The sequence below is a fragment of the Megascapheus bottae genome, chromosome 15, assembly GCF_031878675.1.
Source record: "Megascapheus bottae isolate mThoBot1 chromosome 15, mThoBot2.hap1, whole genome shotgun sequence".
Taxonomy (NCBI): domain Eukaryota; kingdom Metazoa; phylum Chordata; class Mammalia; order Rodentia; family Geomyidae; genus Megascapheus; species Megascapheus bottae.
Window position 1 is genome coordinate 44,227,722 of NC_143523.1, and position 20,328 is coordinate 44,248,049.

The 20,328-nt window shown below is 49.8% G+C and overlaps 2 protein-coding genes across 3 annotated transcripts in view; both read left to right on the forward strand.

Moving 5' to 3' along the window:
* Unc5b (unc-5 netrin receptor B) overlaps positions 1-1,190 on the forward strand; it is a 73,606-nt gene extending 72,416 nt beyond the window's left edge. For both annotated transcript variants that reach the window (XM_090346497.1, XM_090346498.1), the window contains one exon: positions 195-1,190. In XM_090346497.1, coding sequence (XP_090202623.1) covers positions 195-360 — 166 coding nt within the window. In that variant the 3' untranslated portion in view covers positions 361-1,190. The remainder of the gene's footprint in view (positions 1-194) is intronic.
* A 6,467-nt stretch (positions 1,191-7,657) lies between these two features.
* Slc29a3 (solute carrier family 29 member 3) overlaps positions 7,658-20,328 on the forward strand; it is a 32,842-nt gene continuing 20,171 nt past the window's right edge. The window contains exons 1-2 of the mRNA XM_090346499.1: positions 7,658-7,717; positions 11,038-11,336. Coding sequence (XP_090202625.1) covers position 7,717; positions 11,038-11,336 — 300 coding nt within the window. The 5' untranslated portion in view covers positions 7,658-7,716. The remainder of the gene's footprint in view (positions 7,718-11,037; positions 11,337-20,328) is intronic.

Below are 20,328 nucleotides of genomic sequence, written 5' to 3' on the forward strand. Positions count from 1 at the left end.
CAGGAGGTAACTGAAGCCCAGAGAGGTGTATTGACTTACCTAGGGCCACACAGCCTGCAAGCAGAGATAATGGGATTCAGACCCAGGACTATAGACTGCTGGAGTGCACAATACACCTTTACCCTCCCTGGCCAGGCTCCCAGGAGGTGCCGAATGCACCAGAGGAGCCAATTCCCCTCTCCTTTCCTCCCTAGGTACCTGAATTACTTTGCCACCAAAGCAAGCCCCACAGGTGTGATCCTGGACCTCTGGGAAGCTTTGCAGCAGGATGACGGGGACCTCAACAGCCTGGCCTGTGCCTTGGAGGAGATGGGCAAGAGCGAGATGCTGGTGGCCATGGCCACAGATGGAGACTGTTGAGTACCCGGAACAAAGGGCTCAGAAGAGACGGACAGGAGGTGATGCAGGGAGGCCCAGACAGTCTCCTCATAGGGGCATCCAGCTCTTCTGTCCTCTAGCTGACAGCTGGATTTGCCCCTCACTTCCTCCTCCTTCTCCCCCTGCTCCAACCCTCAGACCACAACCAGCCTTAGCAAACATATGTGTTCTTTTGTTGAGAGGCCTGCTGTCCCCTGGTTGCCACTGGGGAAGGGCTGAGGCCTCCGAAGCTAGTTCAGGACCAGGAGCGTGGTCTCCTTCCACACCTGTTCCTGCTCCTCCCCACACCCTGCCCTCAGCCCTGCAACTTCAGGGTCCTGGGGGAGGGGGATTGGTTTTGGGATCACTTCCTCTTCCACTGTGGACCTGTTCCCCACTCTCTCAGCTTTTATACCCCTTCCCTCATTGAAGAGTCAAGTACAAGTCAGGCCAACTGCTTCTCCAATCCATAAGCAAAAAGGAAAGGAAGGAAGGAGGGGAGGGGACGAGGCAGGGAGGGAGGAGCTTCAGACACTAGTGAGGTTCAGACAACACCAAAACCATAAGGGAAAAGAAAAACACAGTTTCTTAGGAAACGCAAATGATTTATTATCCATATATTTGGATAAGTCCTTTTTAAGAAAAAGAAGATAAAAAAAAGAAGAAAATGAAAAACAAAAAAAAACTTTTTTCTTGAGTATGAATGACTGTGTTTGGGGTTCTAGCCAGGGTGTGTGTGTGTGTGTGTGTGTGTGTGAGAGAGAGAGAGAGAGAGAGAGAGAGAGAGAGAGAGAGAGAGAGAGAGAGAGAGAGAGAGAGAGAGAGAGACCAAATGGAATTCTTTGCTGCTATTAATCTCCCAGAAATCCAGAACCTGCCCTTCCCCATTTCTCCTATCTAAGCACCTGCGCCCCCCTCCCTAGGGTGGGGCCTCAGAGCCTCGGAGCAACCAGCCTTGCAGCATGTATACCCAAATGTAAAGCCGGAGATGGAGCCATATATATTTCTATCTGATCTGTTCATGCCTCTCCCTTAGCCCTTAGTAGTTCATATTCCTTCTCAAGTCTGGGAGGTTTAAAAGGGACTTTCTATTTGTGTGGAGGGGCGGCATCCACTGCCAGCATGTCCTGGGGTACTCCAGTGTGTCCTAAAAGAAAGGGATGGGTCCTGTCCTTTCTGCTGGCTGGTGGTAGCTGGGGTCAGGATCCTACTGTAGGCACCAAGGCCTCTTCCAAGGGGGGGAGGGTCCTTGGCACTCAAGATAGGGCAAATGTCAGCTGCCTTCTAGCTCAAGGTGCTGTCCCCAGGGCTTATCTGGTAAGCCCTGACTAGCTGGGGCATATCCTGACCTTTGAAAGTCTGGTCTCCTGAGTAGGAAAAAGTTGTAGGGCTGTAGACACAACCACCATTCCCTGCTGTGGCTTCAGGGACTCATGGAGCTTCTCACCCGCCACTGTGACCTGGGATGGGGTTGACTAGGCAAGTAAGGCCTCTCCTGGAGACTGGAGAGTTTCCTTCCACTTGGGCTGCTGAGTTGCCTACAAAAAGCCGTCAGTGGCTGTGGGGAAGCCTGGCCCGGCTGGAGCCGTGATGACAGGTTTGTTGGTACCACTCCCATCACAAGTTCTAAAAATGCCCTCTGCAGCCCAGGATCCAAAACCAAGGAACTGAGTTCCAGCTGTGCCAATACACTGCCTTGTGACCTTAACCTTAGCACTGCCTTCTCTGGTCCACCATATCTTCTATGCCTGCCACACTGTACCAGCCCATGCCCACCCTCAGAAGCATGTCTGGCTGTCCTCAGGATGGGAGCCTTGGTGGGTGAGCCTCAGCCAACAGTTTCTGATTGGCTTGCAGAAACTGTCCCAGAACCTGAGCATACTGAGAACTGGACTCCTGGGGGTACGGGAAGGGGCCCAGCTTTATAAAAAGCATTTGCCAATTCCATCTCTCACTCAGTCTGCAGGGGACCTCATCTCCAATGTCCTGGGTAAATAGAGACCCCATGTGTCCTGTAGGGGAGTAGCAGCAGCAGCAGCAAAGGTGCCATGAAGCTAGTGGTGCCACTCCGTGTTTCATCTCTCTTGGGGTGTGTGTGTGTGTGTGTGTGTGTGTGTGTGTGTTGCCTCATGTACACCTGTGCTTTCCTCCTTGGGCATATCAGGGCATGTGTCCCACTGGGGTGTGGGGGTGTAGACTCCTCAGTGCCCAGGTTTGCGTACCTGCCCTACCTGAGGCCACAGGTCAGTCAGTGTATCTCCTACGTGCCTCTCCTGCTTTTTCTCGGTGCCCAGGCTTCGGAGCCCCAGCCCTGGAACACCGGAGGACCTGGGGCTCCTCATCTCTGCACAGTCTGGGGTCTTCTGGTCCCCTTCTCCCAGCTCCCAGGCAGCTGAGCCAGACCCATCCACAGGCTCTGGGATCAGCTGCAGAGGAACTCATGGGAAGGGGTAGTTCTCTTGGGGGTAAAGAGCTGGGCCATGCATTTGGTTATATGTCCAGGGGCTACAGAACTCTATAGAGATTGCCTCGAGCCCACCTCTGTTCATTCTGTAAACTACAACCTGTAAATAATGTTTAGCATTCCTATTGTAACAAGATTAATTTTTATGAAATAAATTATATTTCCTAGTCTAATAAAAATCCAGGTTGTAGCCTGTTGTCTTGGTGGCTCGCATTGGCAATTGGGAATGACTGTTCTTATGCACACTCCAGGCACCTGGGTATCACTCTCTTCAGGGCTATCAGGCCTCACTCTACTTAAAGGAGTGAGGCAGAGAGTAAGGCAGATTTCCCTGCAGTCATACAGCAAGGGAGGGTCTGTGCTGGGTCTGCATCTGCTCATGAGCCAATGTTCTATGGGCATAATAAGTGTGCATATGGTCAAATCCTGTGCTCAGGTAGCCAGCCTGCCTGACTCCCAGTCAGGATGGGTGTGTCCTGAAAGAGCTGGGGGAGAGGGGCAGGGAGGTGTCTTCCCGAGCATTCTTCTGGGCCTTGGGAATGTCATGCTGGCAGAAAGAGAAAGGAACAATGAGCCAAGTCTACCAATGTGCAGGTTTCACACTGAGCAATTACACTCCATGCAAGGAGAAGGGTGGCAACTTTCCCGTGGTATCATAGACGTGTATTCACTGTGAGCTGTTTCCAGCAGGCAGTAATAAATGGTCTTGTTCTAATTAACAGCAATATTGCGATAATTTTCCCACAGATGCAAGTACTTGGGGGGGGGGGTGGAGAGTGCTTTCCTAGTAGACAAGAAGGTACTGTATGACTTAAGATGACTCCTCTACCCTCTGGTCCCCTCTGCCCAGTGGACCTTGGGCCTCCCAGTGTGCTCTGAGTCTGAACTACATCTCCCAGCATTCATTGCTGGTTTAGGCCTCCCAAAGGTGACCTGAGTCTGGATTACATCTCCCAGCATGCATTGCCTGCTGAGCATTATAGTTGCCAGTAATTGCTTAAAAGCTCTTGCAACTCCCTAGTGAAGAAGGATACATTAATTAGGGTGCCTGAAGTCTATGGTACTAGAGCAGCTATCACCCCGCCATCCTCTGGGGTGGCAGGCTAGACAGGAAGGCCACTGTCTTCCAGGCATGCTGCAGTGGTCCCTAGTCCTTTTCAGAGGTCTGTATAAGTTGATGACCCAACTTAGACTGGGGACAGTGTGAAGACGGAGCACTTTAAGTCCCTGCTATTCCAGCAGTCCTGGGGAACTGCTGGGGCCATTGTGGGTGACCTGAATACCTATTCCATTGCCTTGGCCCAAGAAGTTTGCCCCAGAAAGGGCCAGTGGGCCCCAGAAATCCCAGTATTTGTGGACCTAACTCAGTGATAGCTTGTTGAAGTGGACTTAGCCCTGAATAGCTCAAAGTGGAATAAAAACTGAGGTCCCAAGCAGGAGTTTGGTCTAGTAGTAGAGTACTCGCTTAGCATGCACAAAGCCCCAGATTCAATTCCTCAGTGCCACATATACAGAAAAAGCCAGATGTGGTGCTGTGCCTCAAGTGGCAGAGTGCTAGCCTTGAGAAATCCCAAGGACAGTGCTCAGGCCCTGTGTTCAAGCCCCAGGACTGGGAAAAAAACAAAACACAACAACAACAACAAAAAACCTGAGATGCCACTGTAACTTACCAGGACAAGTGCTGCCAATAGAGCAGGAAGGAGGGAGAGAGGGGCTTTTCAGCCATTCAGCAGGACAGCAGCCGTTGTACAGGTGGAGTCAGGCAGCATGCAGAGATGAGCATAGTCACAAATACCAAGTCATGAAGCTCAGTGTTAGACCAATGGCTGGTAGAATCTGAGAGAGCATAGCTGTGCTCCCTGTGGTGGAGTTGTCCTACAAAAGTCAGGACTCAGAATTTTGTCCATAGGCCAAAGATCAAAAGCACACTGTCTCACAGCTCCAGGCTGCTGGTGACGTGAGCAAGAAAAGCAGCTTCAGCATCCATACAGACGTGTGCCTCAGGCCTTAGCCTGCGTTGACACCCACAGCTCTTAGGGACTGGGGCCTCCACTTGAATGAAATTGGACAAGATTCCACTTGCCACTTTCCCATAGGTCTACAGTGCAGGGAACGTAGGCCTTGATTTTCATTTACAACTTCTGACATTCAATCGAAACTTACTAGCCAGGTCAACCTACAGAATCAAAATAATAATAATAATAATAATAATAATAATAATAATAAAGTGAAAGAAGAAAGGTGAATCTAAGAGTTTGTGTGTATGTGTGTGCTAGTACTGGGGCATTGTCCCTTAGCTTTCTTGAGGCTGGTGCACTATACTTGAGCCACAACTCCACTTCTGGCTTTTTGCTAATTAATTGGAGATAAACAGTTTCACAGTTTTTTCCTGCCTAAGCTAGGATTGCAGGTGTAAGCCATGGTCATTTGATGAATCTGCAAGTTTTTAAATAATGTGGAATTTAATTGTATGACATCACTAATACAAAATAGGGCAGAGCAGATGAAAGTGAACTGTTTGCACCTACCTAGAAGAATGGGGAATCTGCAATTGATACTAGAGTCTAGTAGACCATGTGTGGAAAACTAGAATCTCTAGCAAATGTTAAACATATTAATGTGAGAAATTAATAATTTTTAAACTGATCAACCAAAAGCAATGACAAAAAAGGAGGGGGGGAAGGACCACTTGTATTAATAGAGGAACAGGTAGTAGAGTTTATTACAACATAACTACCAATAATTATGTTCAACTTAAATGGACAAAAAGATTCCAAGTAAAATTGATTTTTAATTTAAAGGAAACATGTACCACTTACAAGAAACACACTTTACATATAAGGATATTTGATGAAGTCAAAAGGGCATAAAATGATATATCAAGGCCAAGTGTAGGCATGGGTATCTCACGTCTGTAATCCTAGCTACTCAGAAGGCTGAGATCTGAGAATCCCTGTTCAAAGCCAGCCTTGGTAGAAAAGTCTGTAAGATTCTTATCTCCAATTAACCAACAAAAAATTGGAAGTGGACTTGTGATAGAACACTAGCCTTGTACACAAAGATCCAGGACTGGCACCAAAAAGAATGAGATGGAAAAGTTATGGTAGAGATGTACTTTCCAGAATAAGTATACCTTTCTTGGGGACCCTGGATCCCTGGAAGGAAAGACCCTAGGGAGGGAGTCCAGCCCTGAACATGTGCAATAACAAGATATGGACACAAGATGGCACTATAAGCTCAAGAAATAAGTACAAAATCATAATCCTTTTGGGACTGCCCTAAAGGTTGCTTATAAAACATCAACCTCTAAAGTGCCAGCAAGATTAAAGGGTGTCCTTCTTTCCTCTGGACTTCCTTACCTTCACCTTTCTACCTCTTCCTCCTCCCCCCACCTTCCTCCTCCTCTTGAGAGTGTGTTTATTGTGGGTTTTTTTTTTTTTTTTGCCAGTCCTGGATCTTAAACTCAGGGCCTGAGCACTGTCCTTGGGCTTTCTCAAGGCTAGAGTTCTACCGCTTGAGCCACAGCACCACTTCATGCTTTTTTCTATGTATATGGTACTGAAGAATCAAACCCAGGTCTTCGTGCATGCTAGGGAAGCACTCTACCACTAGGCCAAACTCCTGGCCCCTCCAGTGTGTTTAAATATGGTACCATTTAGGGAAGTGTGCCCTCACCCGGACAGTGCCAGCTAGCTGCCTATGGTGACTGGTATCCCCACTACTCAGCTACAATGTGCCATGTATCCCAGAGACAGAGTAGGGGACCCCAAGGCAGATGAATGTGGCCATTCCATTTCTTATCTCTGATTGGGGGTCTGGGCAGGATCTGAATCCAGTACTGCAGGATGCCAGAACATGCAAACCCCCAAAAGTATTCCTTTGGCATAAAAGGTTGGTGGAAGAGAGAAGACACAGGAAAGGTGTTGCCCTTTGTAAGGAAACCTTCCATCTGTAAGAGCCATCTCCATTTGTAAGGTGTCTGTCCCCTGACAGAAGGGCCTTTTTTCTTCAGAAGGGGCCCAAAAGCAGGGGCCCATTGAAATACACCCAGTAAACTTTCCCTGGCTCACTGTCCTTTTCCCGGCCTATGACAGGCTTCCCCATACCTCGTGTGTGTGTGTGTGTGTGTGTGTGTGTGTGTGTGTGTGTGTGTGTGTGTGTGCAAAACACACACAACTCGTCTGACCCACATTTCCCTGAGTCCATCAGTTCTGAGAAATTCACATTTTCCCTCCTTTGGACTACCATTAAGCGTTATCTGAAGCTGCATCCCCTTGCAATTCCTGAGGCCCCAGATAAACTCCTTTACCCTACTGCAGGTCAAGTCTGGAGTGAGCCATGCTCCTGAGGGCTGGGATCCAGGCGTGTGTGGGGTGAGGGGGCCGAGGCTGGACTCGTGGGTGACCCCTGGCGGTGCCTCAATCTCTGGGTCTCCCTCCACCTTAACCACGGGGGTGGATCCCCTCCTAGAGGAGTCTCGGGGGAGGGAACTGAGGAGGAATGGGGCCTGCAGGAGCCCGAGTGGGGAGGGAAGGGGAGTTCTGCGAGGCCTCGAGGCTCAGGGGAGGGAGGCTGAGCACCGCCCCTTCTCCCCGCCCTGCTCAGCGCCCGGGTGGAGAGGGGCGGGTCACTGTGCATCTGTGAAAGGAGCTCTTGCAGTTCCAGGCATCGCCAGGCGGGGCGCCCGCAAGCACGCGGGGGAGAGACGAACGCTTGAGAACCCGGAAGCGCCAGCAGAGCACGGCCGGGCGTGGCCGTGGGCGTGGCCGTGGGCGGGGCCGGCGGCGGAGTGGGCGGGGCCGGGCCTGCGTTCTGCCCGCCCCCGCCCGCCCCCCTCAGCCCCAGTCCCGGAGACCCAGAGGCCCCGGAGACTGCTGTGTTGGCGCGGCGGCGACAGTAAGTGCGGGCCGGGCTCGGGAGGCGGCCGGGCCTGGCGGAGGACCAGCTCTCCGGCTTCCTCGGCTTCCCCGGCGCCTCTCGCCGTCCCCCCCCCCCGCGTCCCGCCTCTCCTTCCCGGCGGGCCGTCCCCTCCTCTCTCTGAGCTCCACATTCTCTCTGCAGTTCCCGTCGTCCTCCTTTTCCTCGCCCCCTCCCCCTTCCCCTCCTCCTCTCTTCTCTCCCCCCCTCTGCTCTCCCACCCCCTGGACGCGGGAGGCCTTAGTGTGGACAGTAAGCACCCCTCCCCCGCCCCCAGGATTCAGGAAACGCGGGGTCTGTGGCCGCGGCGTCCGCGGCCTCACCGGGTCCTGCTTGCCGGCTTAGCTTCTCCGCCCTCCGACCCCCCCTCCGCCCTGTGACCCCGTGAGAGCTTTGGGACACCCCGGGCAGGGTGTAAGGCACCCCCTGGGAGGCCCCCAAGGGGGTCTGCTGCACCCCTACTCCTCTTGGTCTGCACCTCTGGGTACCGTTGCCCCTCACCCCGGAGCCCTCAGGGAGGGGTGGGCCCAGCTTCAGCTGGGGAGGCTTGGCTGCCTCTTCACTTTCCTTTGTTTTACCTTTTTAATCCGAAACTAACAGCCAGCTTTGATAAAGAGTTATAAGACTTGGCTCACTTCCAGCGCCCTGGCCTGTGACCCGGTTTGAAGGAGATTCCTGTGGCCTTCAAGCTTGGTCAAGGCTGACCAGTCTTCCCCACATTGATGAAGGAGCTGGGAAGGGCCCTGGCCCCGCCCCCACCAGGGAGCCAGGACATCTGGGGACCATCACTTCCTAGTGCTCTGGTGTCCTGTGTGGATCAATTGCTTTTCACTCATTGTTAGCCCCAGTTTGAAGTGTGGGGACCTGGACTGGTTAGATGGTTAAAGCTGTTCCATGCCAGTCAAGACTAGAGAGACAGGCCAGGTGTCTGTCACTCATGCCTCTAATCAGATAATAAGATCTGAAGATCATGGTTCAAAGTCAGCCCCCGTAGGAAAGTCTGTGAGACCATTTATCTCTTACTAACCAGCAAAATCCAGATGTGGAGCTGTGGCTCCTGTGATATAGCATCAGCCTTGAGAGAGAAAGCTCAGGGACAGTACCCAGGCCCTGAGTTTAAGCCCCAGTACAGGCAAAGGAAAAAGGAAAGACTGCGGAGGGGCCTGCCATCTAGGGAGTTTAAAATAGACCTGCTGATGGGATATTCTGGGGCGCAGGTAGTCAGGAACATGTTGTACTGAGCTCGTTTGTTCAGCAAGTATGGATGAGGAACCTGTCCGCTATCTTTGCCTGTGCTCACAGTTCCCTGGCTGCCAGGCCTCAAGGAAGGAGGGCCTGTCTGCTCTTGGCACCAGCAGACAGCAGATGAGGCCTGCTTGGGCCCCAAACTGCTTAGCTGTGCAACTATGTTGTCTTTTGATAGCCATGTGACCTTGAGCAAGTGACTCAGCCTTTCCAAGCCTCAGACCATTCCTCTGTGACGTCAATGGTAGAGTAACTACCAAGCATGTTATGCTGTTTGTTGTCAAGTTCAGGTGCCAGAGGCATTCCCATGGCTGGTATGTATGCTGGACTTGATTCAAGCTACTGAGAATCTTTGTTTGGATGTGCCACCAAGGCCTCAGTCTTCCCATCTGCAGGAAGGGGCCGTAGTTCCTGCCTGGCTTAATTCCAAGGAATGTGCTAGTTCTCCTGGGATAGAACCTGGGTAGGTTCTGCACCCAGGGTCCCTTCAGGGCAAGGTCTCACACTCACTGTGCTGAGTCAGGCTTCACTCCTGGTTTATCATTTTTTGTTGGGAGAAAACTGCAAAGGAAGGACTCTACATCCCCATCTTCAGTGTTGGGAGAATAGTTTTCAGTCAAGCAGCACCCACATTAGGTGCCATCTAGAGTATAGAGGTAGGATGCCAGCTTGCAGCCAACTGGTAACAGGTCCTGACCATTTGAGGCCAAGCATCTTAGCTGTATAATCTTGCCTCTCTGTAAAAGGTGGGGAAATTGAAGCTCACACCCATGCTAACTTACCTATGGCCCTTTGGGCAATAGTTACCAGCAGCCTAGAATTTTCCAGGTCTTAGGTGCCACCACAAATTGGCCATCCTGTGGTGGGACATGACAGATAGATGAGGTACCCAGGCAGGAGCTATAAACCTTGGCCTAGCCACTAACATACCTGTGACGTGCACGTTGATCTGTCTTTCCACAAATGAAACAAGATAAGAAATGGACTGGCTTACTAGAAGCAGCTCTGGACATCTTGGATTTTTATTAAAAAAATATTTAATTTGAAAGCTTTAATTTTTATATTTATTTTAATTTTTGTCAGTCATGGGGCTTGAACTCTGGGCCTGGGCATTGTTCCTGAATTTTTCAACTCAAAGCTATCACTCTACCACTTGAACCATAGCATCACTTTCGGTTTTCTGATGGTTAATTGGAGATAAGAGTCCATGGACTTTAGTGCCGGGCTGGCTTTGAACTGAGATCCTTCAATCTCAGCCTCCTGAGTAGCTAGGATTATAGGCATGAGCTACCAGTGCCTGGCTTAATTTTTATTTTTGAGCAGGTAATAAATCCACACAGTTCAGAATTCAAAAGGCGCAAAACCAGTAAGTAAGCCATGAAGTCCAAGTCCTGGTCCTTCACTTTTTGACCATGTCCTATTCTAGAGACTACCACTGTTAAACCTTTCTTTCTTTTTTCTGTCAGTACTGGGGTTTGAACTCAGGACCCTGTGTTAGAAAGACAGGTACTCTGCCACTTGAGCCACCCTGCCAAACCCTAGATTTTCTGTGTCCTTCCCAAGAGATCCTGCATGTACAAGTACATATGTGCATGTGTATTTGTTTTCTGCACACACTTTCACAAAGAGTACATTGTACATCTTTTCTCCATAAGAAAGGAAGCGAGTTTGGAGATTGTTTTTTGATCAGCCAGAGTCTTAATTCCTCTTTTGATGGCTGTATAGGAACATGAAAGCCTTTAGACCAGCTTTACCTTTTTGGATTGCTTACAACAGGCCCCACCAGGCCATAGTATTTTACACCCAGCCTGCCCAGCACTGGTTGACTACCTATATGGTCCTTGCATGGTCAAGTGAGCTCTGAAGCCACTCAGGATTCTGATTGCCTGTTCCTACCTCAAGTCTATCCTTAAACACACAGCTCTCCAGCTAGGCTGTAGAAAGTATGTAAGACCCATGTTGTATATAGTTGTTTTGTAGCATAGGTAAGTCTTCATCTGTCCCTGTCCTGCGTCTGCTCAAGCACTCTCTGCACCTTTCCCCTGTTCCTACAGTGGCCATGGTCTCTGAGGACACCATGTATCATACTTCCAACTCCACATACAAATCAGTAAGTGGTCAACTCCAGGCCAGCCAGGACACTCTGCCAGAGAAGCTGCTGGACCACCACACCCCCGGCCTGCCCAGGCCTGAGGATCACTTCAGTGGTACCTATCTGATCTTCTTCAGCATGGGCATCGGAAGCCTGCTGCCATGGAACTTCTTTATCGCTGCCAAGGAGTACTGGGCATTCAAGTTCCACAACTGTTCCAGCCTGGCCTCAGGGAAGGACCCTGAGGACTCAGACATCCTGGTAAGCGTGTACTTCTGTGGGGTAGGACACCTTCCAAGGCAGTCAGTGGCTTCCAGAGAATACAGATGTGAGTCAGGAACCATTAAAAAGAATTCCTTTTGGTCTTAGATGTACATTGTGTGCTGAAGCCACTTTCTTCCCATGGCAGGGAAAGATGCAGATGGAAAGACAATTCCTGCCTTCAGATTGCATACTCTTTCCTGGCGGAAGAACCCAAGAGTACAGATCCCTGTTTCCAGCAGTGTCAAATAGCCTTAAGTTCAGTGTGAGTTACAAATAATTCCAAGAGTAGTAGTTAAAACCAAGTGGAAAGTCATTTTTTTTCTCATATTCAACCTGAGACAGATGGTGAGCCTACAGCTTGTATGACATTCCACAGTATCAGGAGCCCATGTGTAGCTCTCATGTTCAAGGTTACCTCGGGTTCAAGGTGGCTGATGGAGCTGGGCAAGTGGCTCACACGTATAGTTCTAGCCACTTAGGAGGCTGAGATCTGGAGTATTGAGACTCAAAGCCAGCCTGGACAGAAACACCTTGTGAGACTCAAACTCAGCAAAAAGCAGGGCTAGAGGTATAACTCAAATGGTAGAATGCCAGCTGAGCAAGCACAAAGGTCCTGAGTGAGTTCAACCCCTGGTACCAACTAGCAAAAAATAAATAAAATTTCAAACGTTGCTATTGGAGTTCCTGCCACTACATCAGTGGAAAGGAGGGAATGTCTGTGGCTTGTAAGACCACTTCCTAGAGGTAAAACTTGGCATCCATTTATATTATATTGGTCAATTCAGCCATGTGATTATGTTAGCTGCAATGAATGCTGGGAAATGTAGTCTTTTGGTGCTGTGGGTTGAACCCAAGGTCAGATGTGAGTTAAGCATACCTCCTTGGCCATGAATTTAAAAAAGAAAAAAAAAAAACAGTCCAAGGCTTATTAGCCAACTAGTCTAGCACTTGAACTATATATATATACTTGCCCGTTCTCCCCATCCAGCCCTCTTGTTTTATATTTTGTTTTTGAAGTAGAGTCTTGACTACTTCTCCTGGGCTAGACTCAAAGTTGAGATCCTCTTGCATCTGCATGTTGAGTAGCTAAGATCATAGGTGTAAGCCACCATGCCTGGCCTCAAATACATTCTTTAAATGCACATTTATGGCAGAGAACCACATCCCTGCTGAAATGGGAGATTTTGTTAGTCTATTTTCTGTGGCAGTAAACAAAGCACCATAGCCCTGATAAGTTTTGAAGAAAATTTAGTTTGCCTCATGATTCTGGCGGCTCAATGTCAAGAGGCCATATCTGGTGATGACCTTCTTGGTGGGAATCCTGAAGTATACAGAGCATCAGATGATGACAGGTAGGGAACACATGTTATATGAGTCTGTTCTCTCCTCATCTTATAAAGCAGCCAGGACTCAATCCTGAGACTCTGCCTTTATGACCTTACCTCCTGACCCTAATCACCCCAGATGTCACCTCTAAATGATATAGCTCGATTAAGTTTCCCTTTCTTAGTCCTTCTTGTCAACATAAAAGCCTTGGGGGTGGGGGGCGGTGAAGCCATACCCAGACTATACAGGGGGAAGGGAATCTTCAGGACAGTAGCCTGAGCCCCAAGACAAAGGCTGCTGGTTTCTGGAGCTAGTGCATTTAAAGACTGGGAAGGAGGCATGCTGTAGGCACGAGTCTTTTAGGACAAATGAAGATCTCCATCTACCTCCCGGGCTCTCCCAAGCTACACTGACCCTTTCCCAGCATAGTTGTAGGAGCACAGTGGTCTAGAGCCCTGCTCTAGATGTGGTTCTGGGGCCATGGGAGTCTAGGAGCTTGCTTGTAATGTTGCCCTCAGCCCCACTCAGCCCCGAAACAGGTGCCCAAGTTCCCAAGACCCTAAGTGACTGACAGGCACAGTGGGCTTCAAGGAGCTCTGGCTAAGGCATAGGTTCGGAGGCCAGATCCTACCTGTTGGCTCTGGAATCTGCCTCACTTTCTGAGTGTGTAAATGTAGGTGCCGCCTCTCTCCCTTTTAGGCTTCAGCGATGTGTCCTAAGCCTGGAGGAGAGGCCAGGCCTGGCACACTACCCCAAGTACTGGATAATCCTCAGTGCCTTGGTCGTTACTTGGAGGGTGGCTGCACTTCTGAGCTCTGTGTGGCCTGGTGGTACTGGCTTGGTTGGGTTACCCTGTTGTCTGCTTTTATGTACTGGTGACTGCGATGTCTCAGCTTTCCCAGGCCTCAGTCAATCATGCAGGTGTCCTCCAAAGGCCCCTGGCTGGCCCTTTTCTTGAGCAGGGCTGGGTCACATATGCACTGGCCCACCGCTGCCCCGGGGCACAGGCACCAGAGAGTATGAGGAAGTGCACAGCCACTCTGTTTGCTAGAGATATGCTCTCAGGACCATCCCTTCCCAGCTGCAGGCACTTAGCATTCCAGGCCCTACTATGATGCTTTATTGCCTCTTTCCAAGTACTGGCAGGTGCGGATGTAGTACCTGCCACTGCCCGCAGCTCCTGGCTCTTGGCATCAGAGATGAGAGACCTGTCACCCCTGGATTCATGTGCCAGGCTTGGGAAGCAAACATGCTGGGGTATTTCTGCATTTTGTGGGCCATTTTTCTTTGCCTCATTCCTCATTGCCGCCCTCACCTCCCCCCAGTCTTCCTGACTTCCTAGCAAGAGGAAGCTCAGCCATTCAGAGGGAAGGAGGGAGAGTCAAATGGGTTTTTCTAACTGCCAGCTGCCCTTGGTAGCTAAAGGTCTGCGCGTTTGTTCCTTTTAATGTTTCCCTGGGATGGATGTTGTTTGGTGGGGAGTTTGGCCAGTAAGAATGTTTGAACCCTCCCTCTCCTGTTTTGTGAACACATCCCATCTCAGGCTCATTTCTTCTTGCCTGGAACAGATTGGGGGAAGGTTAGAAAACATCCTGCTTGTCTCTGCCAGCTCTGTTCTCTGGAATGAGGACCTCAAATAAACCTACCACAGGCTTGGGTCAGCCCAGCAGCAAAACCATTACAACATCAAAAAGGGAGGGAGGCTTGACATGAAAGACAGGCAGGTAGGTGAGCTGTAGGTGAGCTGTAGGCTGTGGTATTCTGGACTCACCAACTTCTGCCTGGGGGCTGGGCTGCTAGGGGTGGTTGGGATGTTGCATATGTTCCTTGGTTCTTGGGTGCACATGGCTAGGGTTGGAATGCTGTCCCAAGGGTGGGAGAAAAACCACAAAGAATGGAAAGATAGTGGTGAGTGGGAGAAAGACAGGAAGTTGGATAAGGACCCACTGTCTGTATGCTGCTGGTGCTTGGGGTTTCATCCCATTTTGGGTAGGGTTACCAGGCATGGAACTAACCTTTGAGGCCCTCCCAAATGCTTTGATGATTGTGTAATGGCTGTCCAGATATGGGAAGGCAACTACCTGAGCGCCCCCCGCCCCCAACGAGGGTTTAAACTGATTGCTAGGCAAGTACTATACTACTTGAGCCATCCTTCCAGCCCCTTTTCCCATTGATTGTTTTCAGGGAAGATCTTGTTTTATGCCTGGCCAGTCTGGGCTGTGATCCTCCTACTTGTGCTTCTCTGTATTGCTGGAATAACAGGTTCATGCCACTGTACCCAGGCCATCATTGAGGGAGTCTCAAAATTCTTTTAACCCCTGACTGTCCTGGAACCACAATCCCATATCTCTGCCTCACAAATTCCTATGATTACATGTTTGAGTCAAGGTTCCTGGCTTGATTCTCTCAGCCTTTCTTGTTTAGCTCTGCCAGTAAAAGGACATATCAGTCCTTCTGCCCTCAAGTCCAATGCCTGACCTTGGTCAGGGGCCTGTGCTCCCAAAGGATCTGGGCCATTATCTTAATAGATGGTCCAGGATGCGGCCATCTGCGTTGTAGAATAGTGTCTTGTGGGCCAGGATGTTTCCTCTTCTTCCTGTTGCTTAGCCAGCATGTCTTAGTAGTGTGTGTGTGTGTGTGTGTGTGTGTGTGTGTGTGTGTGTGTGTGTGTGTAGATAGAAAGCCAAAGGCTCAGACAAGTTAAACAACCTGTCTTCCCATGTAGAGAATTCATAGAGATGGTAGGTAGGTAATAAAATCGGTCATCCTCAGAGTGGTGTGTCCTGGAGGTAGAGGCCAGGTCACAGCCTGAATCCACCAAATACAGTGTTTTAGACTTTTTAGATGTTTGTTTTGTTTCATTGTGTAGTTCAGGCTGACCTTGAACTTGTGATCCTCCTGTCTCTACCTCCTATGAAATGGGATCACATGCATGCACCACTGCACCCAGCAACATTCTATGGAAAGCATGTCTTTGGTCTGGCCTCCTCTTCCAGCCTGACACTCAGAAGCTTGAACTCAGGTCCCTGTATACCAAGCTGTCAGCAGTGTTTTACTCTTGTGGGATCATCCTGTCTCTGCCATCCTGCAGTACCAGGATAGCTGGTACAGCACAAAGAGCCAGATTTCTTTTGCCAGACATGTTTTTCATTCTCTCCCAAGCCACAAGCTACAAAGAGTCCCAAATATTTACCATTTTAAAGAAGCAGTCAGGAGGCCAGGAGCATGGGCTAGTGGTAGAGTGCCTGGCTAACATGTACAAAGGCCTAGGCTCTATTCCTCAGTACCACATACACAGAAAAAGCCAGTGGTGCTGTGGCTCAAGTGGTACAGTGCTAGCCTTGAGAAAGCCCAAGGACAGTGCTCAGACCCTGAGTTCAAGCCCTAGGACTGGCAAAAAAAAAAAAAAAAAGAATTAGAAAGCTAGCCCCTCCAAAGTCTCCTCCTCTTGTAATGTAACATTAAAAAGTAGATATGTAGCCAGGCTCACGCCTGTAATCCTAGCTACTCTAGAGGCTGAGATCTGAGGATCAAGATTCAAAGCCAGCCGGGCACAAAAGGACCTGAGACTCTTTATCTCCAATTAACCTCTAGAAAATGGGAAGTAGGGCTTGGCTCAAGGGTAGGGCGTAGCCTTGAGCTGAAGAGCTCAGGGACAGTGCCCAGGCCCAGTTCAAGCACCATGACCCACCAAAAAAAAAGTAGATGCATTAGGAAGGGTGCTTATCTGCTTTTTCAGTTTACTTCCTGAGTTTAACTTCACAGTCTGGCCCTTTTGACATGTATTTAAAATGCTATAATTTCCCTGTCTCCTCTTCTGTCTGTTTTGCTTTGGGATGACAGGGAAGAGGCTCTCTCACCATGCCGTCAGCTCTTACTGAGCTTCCCTGGGCCCAGCACATGGTGGCACATTATATTTGTGGCACTGGATATCCTATGACTACCAAGGAAAGCTCCATTCATTAACAGAAGAAAATTGGTGGGGGGGGATGCGGGGGGGGGGGAATGTCCACAGTGCCCCCAGGAGTTTGCTATAGATATGAAGTGGGGTTCCAGCTCCAGGGAGGGAAGCCCTGTTGGCCTGGTTCTGTGGGTGGAGCCTAAGCCAGTCTCTCATTTGATCCCCTCAAAGAAGCAAGCTGGCATAACTTCGTGCCTCCTTACAGCCGAGAGGAAGGGCAGCCTCACTCAGAGAGGAAGGGTTGAAAGGAACCAGGATGAACTAGTTTTGAGAAGAGGAAACAGGAGTATACGTTATCAGAGGTCCTGGCAATGATTTGCTGATGTCTCCAAGTCCCAGCCATACAGCCCTACCCACCCACTCCATGACCTTCTGTCTTCCTTCATCCTTATACGGAAGCTTCTGCTGTTCTTTCCAGTTTCAGGTGGGGGATGGGGGGACAGAAGTACATAGGTTTAAGGCCTCTGACCCAAAGTCATTTGCTAGCAAGTCAGTAGAGTCCACACTTGGAACCAGCATGCTCTCTGACCTCTCTAGTCACCTCAGCATCCTCAGCCTGTGAGAATCACCTGGCAGACTTTAAAGCTCACTCTCCAAGCGACATGAGGTGGTGCATGCCTATAATTCCAGTTATGAGACAAGTAGGGATTGGGAGGACTGAGATTCAAGCCCAATCTAGAGAATGCATTAGCAAGACCTCAAGTGTGGTGGTATGTGAGTGTCTTCCTGGCTCTGAGGGAGACACAACTAGTAGAATCTTCCCTCAGACCAGCCTAGCAAAAACATGAGACCCTATCATAAAAAATTTAAAGGGGATGATGTAGGGGTGATGGTGGCTGGTGGGGGTACTTGTCTAGCAAGTACAAAGTCCTGCATTCAAACCCTAGTACTATCACAAACAAAAACTAAACAAACAAGCAAAAAATCCCAACTAACTCCATGTGCCTAATTCTGAGTAGCTGGACTGAGGGTGGACTCGGTGTGACCAGCTTACACATCCAAGGCACTGTTAGGAATGAAAAGTGACGCTTCTGAATAACCAGGCTACAGCAACATCATGAGAGACTTAGGCCAGCCTCCTTGAAGTTCAAGACCTGAAGGTCAGTTTGTCAAGTCTAGCAGTGGAGTAGGAGGATCTCCTCTAAAAGTTCAGGACAGTGAAAGGATAAGTCTCAGTAGAGAGCCTGGGGTGCTCCATGGAGCTCCGTAAAGCCTGGATGGTTGAAGGAGGATGGGATGTAAGAGCTTGGGGCTTGGTTCATTCCTCAGCATGGCTGTGCTTGTCCCAAGTCCATGGTCCTGCATCAGCCCTGCCTTGGGACTTTGCTTTAAGCAGGAGCAGGCTGTGAGGCCAGAGCTGGAGAGAACTCAAGTCATCTAACTGTGCAGGTAGCTGGGTAAACTGGAGAAGGGAGCAGTCAAAGTGGGGCTCCTGAACACACCAGAGGAAAAGGGGTCTGGAAACAGACAGCTCTCACTTCTAACCCAAGGAAAGAGGCAGCAAGAGATAAAAAAAAAAATGACAACAACAACAAAAAACAAATAAAATACAGCCCTGGGCACAACTTATCATTTGGGTTTCCTAGCCAGTCGTGGGAAGCAGTCTGTAATCAGAAAGGCCTGTTCTACCAGCTTGGCTTTAGCTCATTCTACCAAGATACTAAGTGCCCTGCTTACCCTGTGCTCAGACCAGAGTAGGGGACTTGGAGTCTGCTGTGGTTTCTTGGGGTCCTCAGTAGGCTGGGGAGCCTATCTTGCAGACTTGTCTCTAATTGGGGCCTTCTGGCAAGGGACCTATGTCCAGTATCTTTTCTTCTAGGCAGAAGTATGGCTGGCACCATAGGATGGTGCCACCCCCATTAGCTGATCTCGGTGCCCCTCTGATTTCTCTCAACCAGAGGGGTTGCAAGCTTGGCAGCCCCGCCTTCAAGGGCAGAATTCCAAAGGATGGTTATGCGAGGCTAGCAGCCTCTCCTCTCAAGTGCATTGAGGCAGGTGAAGTGGGTGTTGCCTGAGCCCTGTCAGCCCAGGAGAGGAGATGGTTGAGGGCCAGGCACAGTAGAAGGGGGCTCAGGAGTGGGCAGGTAGCTGCCAGCTGCAGAGGGAAGGCTCTCGTCTCCCTCCCTGCCACCTGCCTGTTTAGCTGGTATGGATTACTGCTCCAAGCCATTTTTAAAAACGGGAACCCAAAGTGATTCATTTTGTAAATTCCCTTGTCCACCCTCTGATTCTGACTGCAGACCAGCCTTTCCTAACCACCACACCTGTGATGGCTTTTTCTCCTGCTTTTGGCTCTTGCCACATCCTGCAGAGGGAGAGAAAATGGCCGGCTTGAATTGCTTCCAGTCGTGCTTTTGATGACAATGACTGCTCTAATTCTTATTATTTTCTCTCTTTCCACTCATGACACCCTCCCCCCCCACACACATACTCACACACATACACACACACCTCACACCATGTCCCCCAGCCCGCTCAGGCTATCTATCGATTGCTTGCTCTCTACCTTCATTTTTATTTCTTCCTGCATACATCTTTAGAATCTAGAGATGATTTTCTGGACAAACTAGAAGATGGCCTGGGCCCTGATGCTCCTCTGGTGATTGACCTTTTAAGGTGCTCGACCTTTATGAGTATCTGGAGAGCAAGACCCTGATTAGTTTCCACACAGGATGCCAAGTGCCTTTGTGGGATGGGTCTGTGGTGATGGTAGGTGCCTGGAGCCTCTGCTGGACTGCTGCTGTTCTTGTGTGCATGTGCGTGTGTGCATGAACATATGTGTACCAGAGACCTGTAGCAGCACGTGTTACTGGAGAAGAGAACCTGCCTCCTCACAGCTGAAGCAGCTGGTTGAGAGGAGGTATGTATGGAGCTGGCAGTGGCTTCCTTCCTCCCACAGATGGTGGCCACAGCACCTAACCACCTGCTGATCTCCACCACGCCACAGGCCTGGCCTTCATCCTTAGCTGTCAGTCTGTAACACGGATATACAGCACCCCTGGGAGCCGCAGCTGCTGTGGTCAGACAGTAGCTGGGAAGGTTGGGGAAGTTTTCTTAAAAGTCTTCTCCCTTCTTTCCTGGGCCTCATGCTACAGAGGAGGAGGCACAGGCTGTCCTTAATGCCTGCTGGGACTGAGCTTTGAGTCATTTGTCATTACCTGTGTGTGTCTTTTCTGGTCTCCTTACCTCTCTGACCCTGTCTGTCTCAAGACATCTTCTGTCTATTAGGGCCCTGGTTTGCCAGGGAAGGGATGCAGGACTGGGGATAGAAATGAGACACCTTATTTATTTGTTTGTTGTACAAAGGAGTTTCATACAAGAGATTCTGATTCAACATGTCAGTTATGACCCTGCAGGGTAGAAGGAACCTGGGATTCGGGGAATATGGAGGTATTTCTGGTTGTTCTACCCTTGCTGGGTAGCTCAGGACTCTGAGGCTTTCTTTAATAATGGGATTAGAGCCAGATATGGTAGCTCAAGCCTGTAATCCTAGTTTATTTAGGAGATAGACTAGGAACCACAAACTACTTTGGCCCAGCGAGACTCCATCTCAGTGGATGGCTGGGTGCAATGGTGTGTACCTGTCATCCCAGCTACTGGGAGAAGCAAATGGCTGAAGTGGTAGAGTGCCTGCCCAGCAAATGCAAAGCCCTGGATCTGGTGTGTGTGTGTGTGTGTGTGTGTGTGTGTGTGTGTGTGTGT